The 11,540-nt window shown below is 38.1% G+C and overlaps 1 protein-coding gene across 1 annotated transcript in view; it reads right to left on the bottom strand.

The window, feature by feature from the left end:
• Positions 1-1,492: 1,492 nt before the first annotated feature.
• FAM160B1 (family with sequence similarity 160, member B1) overlaps positions 1,493-11,540 on the bottom strand; it is a 104,799-nt gene continuing 94,751 nt past the window's right edge. Inside the window, exons 13-19 of the mRNA XM_010007944.1 lie at positions 11,280-11,449; positions 10,271-10,414; positions 8,556-8,646; positions 6,682-6,825; positions 2,830-2,970; positions 1,691-1,794; positions 1,493-1,598 (exon numbers count right to left, since the gene is read on the bottom strand). Coding sequence (XP_010006246.1) covers positions 1,493-1,598; positions 1,691-1,794; positions 2,830-2,970; positions 6,682-6,825; positions 8,556-8,646; positions 10,271-10,414; positions 11,280-11,449 — 900 coding nt within the window. The remainder of the gene's footprint in view (positions 1,599-1,690; positions 1,795-2,829; positions 2,971-6,681; positions 6,826-8,555; positions 8,647-10,270; positions 10,415-11,279; positions 11,450-11,540) is intronic.

Raw genomic sequence — 11,540 nt, 5'->3', positions numbered from 1 at the left:
TCTAGGTACAGGCATGTAAATCCAGAAAAAATTTAGTGACTTGAGTAAATTAATCCATATTTGCATATGAGCAATCACATTTGAAATGGGCATTAGCTGTGCAAATAGGACAGGAGGACGAAGAAACAAAGAAATACAATGTAAACACAAGAAGCTAAACTCTACCTTGTTAGGTTCACAGGTGCAGAAAGAGGTACTCCACACTGGTGGGGAGAGCAAGGGAGGTCCCTCCCCAAGTCCCTCAGTGTGACTGGAGGGTTAAAGCCCAGCCACCTGCACCTGCCAGTGCAGGTGTGGCACTGAGCAGCAAGAGCTGTCCCAAGGGCAGGCTGGCATTGACCCAGAGAAGTCCACATGGGATTGCCCTCCACTTCCAAAGCTATAGTATTTACATTGGAAAAGACTCCCTGAGAGCCATTTCTGCATCCCAGCACGATGAAAAGCAGGCTTAAATTTTGGTCCTGTATATATGGTATCAATGCTTTAACTGCATTGGTATCAGTTAATCTTTCGCTGGGCATTTCTAAAAGTGACAGAATGTTTACGCTGCCAATTTTCAAGGCACAAGAGTCTTAAACCAATTCAGGCTACATACCAACATAAAAGAAACATTATGTATTAAGAAATTAAAAATATAGTTTCAGCAACAGCTACTAATGACCTATAATTAACTTGCCTGCAAAGGTGACACGAGTCAAGCAACTGAAGTTCACGTGCAAAACAATTAAAGGAAATCTAGTTATCCAGATGACCTAAAGAGCTATCACTTGGAATTACAGAGACAAACATGCTAGAATCATGTATGTTTTGGATATATTTGTTATGGATGTGTTGCTGAATCAGGATTAATTCCATTAGTATTGATTTTATACTGATATATCTCTTGGAGTAATCTATCGGGGAATCAAGTTCAGAGTTGTCTTTAAGATTCAAACAAAAATGATCCCTTATTAACTGATCTTACTGTATATGGATTAGTGAATTTTTTGAACCTCTGTTTTTTAATAATATACATTGCAACCATAGTTGTGATTTCCTTTCATATATCCAACTGAAAAGAAAAAGAATTAAGACATAAAAACGCTATAAAATTAATTTGCTTTTTGAAAGTAATATGGTCACAAAACAAAAAAATTGGTGCTTGTGAGCCCCAGAACATACAAAAGACCCAACTCTCTAAACACTGTCCTTATAACAGAATAACCAAGGTCTGATGTCTGTGGTTCTTCATTCAGCTTTTGCTCTTCGCACAGTGGCTAGAAATGTTATGTATTGGTTTCTACCCAGACGCCTTCAATCACCTTCTAGGTCCATTTAAATCCCCCCCTCTTGCAATGTCAACATCTGGTGAAAGTAACAACTTCCAATTCTGCCAAATGTCAACTGACACTTTGCCAGAAGGCACCACCTCTTCCTATCTGGCTGTTGTCAATAGTCTTTTAGACTGAGACAAGCTAGGTGGTTTTACAGCCTGGCAACTCATCAAGGCTGATTATGGTGTAGATGAGGCATGATACTTCACAAAAGCAATCGCTGCCAGCTCTTTGCAGAATTCTTCCAGCACAATCACGCCCTCTAGTAACGTCATGTGGTCAATGCTGAGAAAGAAAATAATAGCAGAGAATCAGGACCAGCACACAAAGAAAAAATCAGCCAGGGGTCCTGGAGAAGGTACAATGTCTTTACTCACATGGGCCCTTCTGGCTCCAATCCCAGCAGGCGTTTTCTGACCAGCAGAAGTTTGGGAGTGAAATCTGGGATGCGCTGGATTCTAACCATGAGGTCCCCAACGACCTGTAAAGCACAAAGCCATCAACACACCCAGTCCACCCCTTTGCAGAACCTCTTGAGCATGCTCATAGGCTCACAAAACAATATGGACAGCAGCTTGTCTGCCCCCAAAAGGGTGAGTGGGTACTGAAAGTAGACTCAAAAGGACAAAACTCTTAAGTCTCACTTGTGGTTGCCTCAAATGGCATTGCTTATTTTAATTATGTCCACGATTAATTTGTCTTAGTAAATGTTGACACAGGCAATTGACCAGTAAATTCCTGGGTTTAGAAAAAGCAGAAGGGGAGAGTGTGAAGATTATATTTTGAAATGGGGAGGGCTGCTGGGAACAAGGGAGCTCAGCACTCCGTTTGCATTGGGCAAGCACTGCTAATAGGATCCTGATCAGCTTAATAACAGCTGGTGCGTGGGGTAGGCGAGGGCTCTGACTGAGAAGACTGCAGTGTGACAGGCAGCCAGCCAGCTCTTCTAGGAGGAAGGTCTGGCAGGAAGAGATGGAATCGGAGAGGGAAAGGAAGGGCCTTTTGATAAATCCAGGACTTCACTGTCAAGAACAGCCTTAATCAGAAAAAAAAAAAAAAAAAAATAGAGGATAAGCAGATATATTCATCCAGGCACAGAGTATTCAGGAGCATCCTTTGCTTGTGAGGGAATGAGCCTCTTTCTCACCCAGATGCAAACCTGTTCTTGGCCTGTTCTTACAGCTCTGCCTGACCTTGCCTGCAAGTGACTGCAATGTGACCTAGTCCAGTTTAAAGCAACATTGTTGCCAGTGTGTATTTTGCATCTACACAATAAAAGCAAACATACAATTTTCAAGTCATGCAGAATGAAGACAGGCTGGGAAACACATTTCGCAATGTTTGTGGTAGAAAAGCCATAATTCTGATTTTCAATTCAATAGCCTAAGTATCTATTTTCAGTGAGAAGGCATTTGCCAACTTAAACTAGCCAGCAACTACTGTCACTGACTACTAAGTTAGTAAATACATCACTGCTGTCTAGCCATATGTAAATATTAGCTGTGTATTTACTCACCCTGACAATGACAGAGAAGAGAGACCTGCAGCCAGAAGCCAGGTTTACATAAGGATCCAAAAGGTATTCGTGTATATGAGGATGGGGAAACAAGGACAGTTTGGACAACACTGACGTAACTTGTAAATTTACATCATAGGGCTGCAAAAAATAATAATAAAAAAAAAGGAAAACACAGTGCTTAGTTATGTTCATGCTGGCTTATTTTGATCCAGACAGTGTTTATTTAATTGCTAGAATTATATACAGGGTTATGAATATATAAAGATAAAAAATTAGATTAGAAGACAGGCCCGAAACCTGTGCTTTCCACAACAGGAGTGATGTGAACATGACAGTTGGGTATTAGATGTTATCTGTATAACTGCTACAACCACTTGAAGATTTTGCACACTTGTTTATTGTAGGGTAAGTCTTCTTATGAAACATTTCTTCAGCTCAGCAGCTAAACACCATAAAATCAGCCTAGATTAAACATCTGCTTGCTTCTCCTGGATAAATGTAAATTATAAGTGCTCAGGAAACTGAGAGAGAGAAATCCATGTTTTTGGCTAGTATGGTATTTTTCTTCTTCTACTTTCTTTTTTTCTTGGCAAGAGACACTGCAGAAGGCCTGATCCTCTTGTGGCAGCATTCTACAGGAGATGAGACAGCCCTGGGCTGGGAAAGCAGCATGAAATTCCAAACTGCTTCTCTACCTCTTTTCTCCAAATCAACTATATGGGAGAGGCAACACTGTCAGATGCTAGAAGATGCTAAAAGTCATAAGGAAAAAAATAGTACCTAACTTTCTGGGAAAAAAACAGTGCCTAGCTTTAAGGTTTTTATCATTCCAGTAAGAAACTCATTTCCATGAAAGCAAGTATTTTCACCATGGCTTCTTTATGTTCCAAGTACTTTTTTTTCCCCATCTTTGATTTTCTCATCACAGTGAGACAAGCTGACAAACCAGTGAAATTTCCTTCCATCTATTCAGTGGTGGAACAGACTACATTGACAAGACATGGCCTTACACCAGTCTGATATTACCAACACTCAGATGGTTTAACTTCACCTTGTTGGTTTCACCTGAAGCAGATTACAGGGCCCTCAGTCAGTCCTATTGACTATATACTGGCTGTAACATCCTCAGTGGCATAATCACATCTCAAAGAAGATGATTTATTGACCTCTAATTATCACCTTTATACTTTCAAGTTAGCATCACACTGAATAATGTGATAACAGTTTTTTCCCTTTTCCAGCCTATAAAATTTGGAAGAATTCAGCTTCAAATTTTGACAGGTATATTTAGATATGTCTACATGTCTAAGCTCCCATTAGCCTCAGTTCAGGCAACTGAGCCAAGCTTTCAGTCAACACAGTCAAGGAAGCTGAGATGGTGAATCACTTTGCACTAAAAGAGACACCAACTTGCTTTTCAGTCTTAACAGCTTTGAAGACTGCCAGGGCTGTTCTGACAAAATTTCCACTGACTAAATGTGGACACCTAACTAGTATTTAGGCATTTTATTCCTGAATTCATAACCACACACTGCTGCATTGCAAAGGCAGTTGTCATAAGATCTTTTGAAGTGAAACACGTATTTCTCCCAGTCAATAGCAGGGTTGTTTTGTACTTGATATTCCAGCAATAGATTCATCCCTATCTTATGAGAAATGAAGCATCCAGAGATGTTACAGATAAAAGAGATCACTGCATTTTGAGTTATTCTGGAAAGGTTACTCTGCAGACAGAGACACAAATCCCTTCCATAAATCCATTCCACTGTCTACCTAGCTGAACTGCAGGAAGTCTTTAGAGTTGTCTGAGTCAGTCAATTCATTAGGAAGCTTTGAAGCCATGAGCATTATCTTGTGTTCACAAGACAAGAAAGAAACAAAGTAGTAACACGTGCTGCATTGTTCAGACAGATTGCTGTTGTGATTTGAACTAATTGAGAGCATTAAGGCAAGCTGCTTCTTCACACAGAGCTTTTATTTCTATCCATATGTCAGCAGTCTCAGTAAGACACCCATATATGAGATAACTCCCTAAAAACCTGCAGTTCAGGAAATTCTTAAAAAATTCTTAGGAAACAATCACTTCCATAGAGATGTATAATATAAACAGGAAGAAGGAGGTACTGTCGAGCAGATGAGGTACAGGATCTGAACTGCCTTGAAGGTTACTTCACTTGTGTGGCTCAGCTATCTTCTCCAGAAGCTGTTAAAAATTTTAATTCTTCTGGAGTCAAGAACCATCTTCAACATCACAGATCATAGAATCTTGCTTGTCTAACCCAAATGTGTGTCCTGCTGACAGGCATTATATCAAAATGGGCACCATGTGTCCAAGCCAGATGCTACTTTTGTCATAATCATACATATCTGACACTTGGGTGGTTTTCAGAGGATGTTCTGTACTTTCGGTTTAATTCATGTGTTATTGCTCAGACAAGGTTTCCTTATGCACAAGGCTTGTTTTTCCTAAGATGCTGATGTCCAGTTTTCTTCATTACTCTAATCTATAACCATTTTAGCTACTGTAGTGTGAAGAACGTGTTTACTGGAAGCAAAACCCTGAGAATACACAATATAGCAATGAATTATTTTTTTTTTCCTGATTTCTCAATTATAGAAGTTGGTGCTCTCAAACATTCTTCTCCTGTCAACACTCACTGAGGTAACCTAGAGGCTACTAAGAGCTTCCTGACATGTTTCCTAAGCATTTATATGTTCAAATGGCTTTGTCCTGCTTATGAGCAGGGAAGATGGCACTACCACAGACAATGGTTTACTCTGTAGACAGCTCCACAAGCAAACCAGAATTGTACAGATTTCTGAAACATCTACACCAGCTGATATTGGAGGGAGGGTAATCTAGACTTTTCTAGAAGTTTTCATGGGCAAGAGGAGTTATCTTCTTGATCTTAAGCAGCAATATTAACATGACTAATGAGTCCAGAGGTCAGAGAAGACAAAGAAATACGAAATTTTCACACAGGGCAACCCTCCGTTTCACCTCCCTGAGCCTTCACTGCTTTGCCCCAGAAAGATTGTCATGCAGGCTGCCTAATACAGAGCAGACATCAGGAAAATTCACTTTCTTTAAATTCTTTTGTACTAATCTGGGTCTGACACACCACACCTCCTTTTCAGAGCAAGGAGCCAGTCAGATCATATCTCATTTGTTTGCCCTTGGCAGCTATACCTCTATTACTTGAAGATAATAAACCAGGGAAAAAACCCTACTTTACATTACAGATGGAAAAGGGATACCTTTTAGAAACTTTCCAGATAATGATAACAGTGTTTTTCTAACTGTGAAAAACTGGGGGAAATGTTAGCAGTGATATACGAAGTTCTTTTCAACTTACATAATGACATAAACTACTTCCAGAATACCTCAGATTGAAGTTCACTGAAATGTGGCAGAAAGGAGCTGTACAATATTTTATTAACTGAGAAATGCAAATGCTTTTAAAGTGTAAATGCTAGAAAATGAAAACAGAATCAGTGATGGTAGTACTGAAGGATTCCTATGATACTGTCTTACCCACTTCTTTTACATTAAGGATATGCTTTTCTTACTCATTAATTTAATTATAATTCTGGTCAAGGTAACATTTTTACACCAAAAAAATGGTTAACAAAGATAAGAGTGTTTTTGTTCTCTACTTCTGTTGAGAATGCTGATCACTGTAACACCCTGCAACCTACAGAGACCTGCACCACAGACATGGGATGTCCCACAATAATATGATGCTATAATAGACATCTGAGTGGTGGGAATCCATGGGATCTTAGAGATCAGCCCTTCAGTACTGATTAAAGTATCAGAAATGGAATTAATAACCTTCATTTCCTTACCTGATCAAGAATCCTGCCCATTCTTTCAAAGAGGACTCTCAAGAAGTGTCCTTCAAAAAATGACGCTTCTAAATTGCACTTTTCCAAAGATCTGGGAGATCCAGGCCACTCCCACCGTAAACAGATGACACAATAATCCCGGAACTAGAAAAAAATACCAAGGAAAACATATTAAAACCTCAGTGGAAACCATTTGTTTGCTTTTAATAGTCCATACACCTTAAAACCATAATCTGTAGCTACATGAAAAATATAAGCCCCCAAAGAACTGTAATTCTAAAATAAACGTGATCGGTTTCTATTGAGGGACCTTAATTTCTTCTTGACATTCATGCTATTAGAGTAGCTTCAAAACCACAGTTATTTGAGAACAGAGCTCCCAAAAAGCAGCTGGGGCCAATGCACAAAGCAAAGTCAACAATACCCACCCTGACCAGAGTTATTCTAAAGCAGGAATTGTATTCAGATGCAGTCTTGTTGATACATGAACACATATTCACTGTATCATGTGTATTTTATCTTGCTATCTGATCTATATTGCTCCCTGATTCCCAGGACAGGAAAGGCACATGCGTGTATATGCAGGAGACACAAATGAAAAAAGTACTTCAGGGCTTCCTCTTCCCTGTCTTGGTTTCCTAGCACCCATAATAGTCTTTCTCAACCTCTGCCTCTGCCCCTGGTTTGCTTAGGGCCCCCTGATGTCTCACTGCCAAGGAATTATACCTTGAAAGGAGCACAGGTTATAGCAGTAAAAATATGGAACACACAAATAAGCAGTAGCAAAAGAGAAACAAAACAGACTCAGACATTCTTCGCTGCATGTAGCTTACCTACTTATGAGGGCTTCCAGGAATAGAAACATGGAAGCAAAACAGCTATTTGGATGTCATAACAGCAATAGGCCGGGCTATTCTTAGGGGGGGGAAATATTTTAAGAGTAGCCATATCATTGTCAGGAAGGGACAGAAACCAATTATGTTCTCTAATAACTCCCAGAATACTCTTTTCCCCAAGGCATGAAAGAAATACCAAGATGATACGTGCTTTCTGACATCCAATAATAGAACATAGGGGAAATTTATATCAACCTGTATTTCCTTATTCTCTATTTTCTATTACTTTTCTTTTCAGGAGAGACTATACATAAAACAATATAATAAATACAGAAACCCAAGCTTCCCATCTTAAACTTGCTGATACCATAATTCAGAGGTTAGGGAATTTTTGAACTAGCTACTAAATATACCTCTCTCAGTTACTCTACTCCTTTGCATAAATTTTTCCATTCTAGAAGATTCACAGTGCTTCAATAAAAAAGATGCAAAAAAATCTTTTATTGTCTTCTGACCAAGGAAACTTTATATTTGTAAAAACAAAGCCTGCATTCATTTCAAAGCAGTAAATCATGAAGCCTTCCCTACCTACCAAAACTCCCAACTTCAAACCTGAATGCCTTAAGACTGCCCATTCCCTGTGATGAGCCATTATTTTTGAAGTCCTACATTGCGTAACTCCTATGCAGCATTTTAATCTCCCTTTAGTCCTTTGAAGCAGCCTGGCAGGCAATTCTCCAAGAGAATGCAGACAAATGCAAAAGCAAATTAAAAATCTATCTCCAGATTTTCTCTCAGTGTATTTGTTATATGAATATTAATGCATTTAATGCCATTCATTATTCCCACTAGAGTAATAGATGGTGAATTCACTGTCAAAAGTTCACCAAAGGTAAATCTTCATTAGAAAATAAAAATTGGGTTTTCCCATCTTCTATTATCAAAAAATGCATTCAGTAGGACTATTTATAGAACCACTTAGATATTCTCATAAGCATTTCAAATTCTCAAGGACTAATGAAGACTTCACTGACTTACTTGTCTGTGGGCATCTCTGAGGTAAGTGTCATAGCCTGTACCCTCCACATGGTATGATGACTTAGCTTCATCAGGTACAAGACAGAGAAAACTAAAGAGAAAAAAAGTACATGTATGAGTATCTAGAATCCACAGAGCACCAGATCAATACCTTCTCATCATTTGTCACAGTGTACACAATACTGAGTTGTCTGGCCAATTAATTCACACATTCTACTTAACTTTATGTGAAAAATAGAGAACATGAGATCTATTTAAGAATGACCATTCTAACTACTGTTTGCAATAACAACATGTATACTTCAGAACTTTTGCGTCTAGCACTAGAGGTAAAATCCTCAGGGGATGCATTTTCTGAGAATTAGCAGACAGAATGGAGATGAAAAGGAATATTCATAACCAGGTCAAGTACTTGCTAAAGGTCAGACTCCATCTTATTAGAGCGTATGGAAAATTTACTGGGAAATAAATGAGTCAAAAGACAAGGAGAATTAGGGTTAAAATTTTTGTTAACCTACTGCATAGGCAGTTTTATTTACCACAGTTCCTTGTGGTAAAAAATGAACATCTAAGAACATACAGGAATATTTGCATATAAATGTCCCAGTTACAAATATAATTGTCTTTGCCAGGTATGCGGTGCAAATACTTTAAGTCCTTATTACTTCACCAATATCTGACCTAAAAAGCATAATGAAATTCCGAGTCCTATGAGAGAGGCAGTGTCTTGATAAAGTAAATATAAAAATGTATTATTTCTGGATAGCAAAATAAAATTCAGTCTTTGGACCCAAATTTCAGCTCTTTCCAAGAACCCAAAGAACTGCTGGAATCTCCAGTAATATTTATATGCAGAAATATGTAGCAGCTGACTTTACATATGGAGCTCATCTTTTTTGAAAAAGCACAAATTTGCAAAACACGGCAAACCTTGAACACCTGGAAAACATTTCTATTCTCTGACGGAGATGACAGGAGGTGAATTTAGGAGAGTGTTCTTTGTGTCTTTGCTCCAAACCACATCCACCATTAACTATATGTAGCAGGACTAGGAGAAAGAGGGCAAAAGAAACTATGCCATTGCATCCTGCCTGTCCTCAGGCTATCTGCTTCCTCTGGCTAATACCTTTGATTATTTCTGGATAAGCAGATATGTCAGTGCTGGAATACCAGTGTTGCTTTGCTACCATCTATTAGCAGAGCAAACAGCATTTTTCCTAGTATTAGTTGCTAAGAGAATTACCATCACTAAGTTGCTTAGAGCAGAGACTGTCCTCTTTGTGATATCCAATTTGCCGTACATCCAACAATCAGAAAGGTATGTTACAGGTGACAGAGATTCCCCTTGATTTTCAGGGAACAGAAGGTTATCTCTAGCATAGCAATTATTTACTTTTATCTATGTGTTTAAGGAACTTGAGGAAAGTTCAGAAAGTTTTATAATCACTGAGGCTTTCCTAACAAATTCTGAGTATTCAAGTGGGTTATTAGCTGTGAAGCTCTTCTATTTTTCTCATTTATGTTGAATTATTTTTACTTATTGCAAGCTCTAATCTTTCAGGAGTAGCTTTCTGATAAAATGCCACAATTTCCTTCTGTGGAGTCATTTTACCAGCTGGCACAGAATAACATCCATTTCAGAGTACATTTAATTTGCACAGTGTGTGCAGACACCCACACATTCAGAGATTTCTTAAAAGTGTCTTTCAACTTACCTATTTACAATTTTATGAACTTCAGTCTTCCCATCATTTTTTGAATGTTCTGGACTGACAGGTGGAGAAGCACTAAGCCACTCTTGAGTTGATAACGTGTTATCTGGAGATAGATCAGTAAATAATGGATCTTCCTCTAGGTCTCTGTGAGATTGTATTAGACAAAAACATTATCATTCACAGAACGTTATGAAAGGCAGGAAAATCTGAACCAAAAGGCATGTTTTCTGATTTTCTTCTCTGAACAACTAAGATGTTTGCCAGAACACTATCATATGCACATCTTTTAACCTTATTAATATGGAGAAACAAAAACCTTTACAAATACCCAACAAACTTGGTTTTGAAGAAAAATCGTAACTTCTCGATCTCAACAACAGAGAAGACATTTTTGTCTGGCACAGAATCACTGCATTGAGCCACTTACATGAGAGAATTATACTCCAGGAAATAATTTGATTATTTGAGAGGACTCAGAAATATCTAAATTAAGATGCCCAAAATAGCTGGTGTGACTAGTCCTTACACTTCCTTTGGTTAAAAACAAAGGAGATCCAAGAGTTATGTAGGGTATTTCAAAGGATTTTACATAAAGTGTCCCAGAAAAGTTTCTCCACTAAAAATGAACCAAGAACATAAACTTAAGCAAGACACCTAAGTGATTGGCTTAAAAAAATAAACTTACTAAAAAAAATACAAACATGCATAGGCTTAAAACTATGTAGATGTGTAAGTAAATTGATATATTTGGTAGATGCATAAGTAAATTAATCTTGTTCAGGAAAGAGGCTTTTGATAATTTTAGCCTTTCTGTTACTGTTCTATCAACTTCCCCAACTTGCTGTAGTAATTTCTGCATCACTTTATGGATACAGATTAATACATAGAGCACTCAAAGTACTATCCATGCCCACTTTTCTTTCAATTACTGAAAAAAAAACCTGCTTCATTCTAAAAATAAGGATCCAAGTTAGCTGTTGTGAACACTTTCCTTAAAAAAGAAACTTACACTGCCCCTGCAATTTGTCCATTTTCTACCACATCTTTATCTTCTTGACAGAGAGGCTTGTATTCTATGTAGTTTCTTTCTTCTAAATTTCTCAGAACCAAATTATAAAGAATGTGCTCATTGGGCTTCTGCAAAAGGTGCTCAAACATTCGTAAAGTCATGATGCTGATCTGAAACATAAAAAGTAAAAATTCAGTAAACTGATGCACTGTTTACATCTGGTTTGTACATCCTACAACACTGCAATTACTTATTTACATT

Source organism: Chaetura pelagica, unplaced genomic scaffold (genome assembly GCF_000747805.2).
Source record: "Chaetura pelagica isolate M959 unplaced genomic scaffold, ChaPel_1.0 scaffold531, whole genome shotgun sequence".
NCBI classification, from domain to species: Eukaryota; Metazoa; Chordata; class Aves; order Apodiformes; family Apodidae; genus Chaetura; species Chaetura pelagica.
This window is presented reverse-complemented; position numbering and strand designations above follow the sequence as displayed.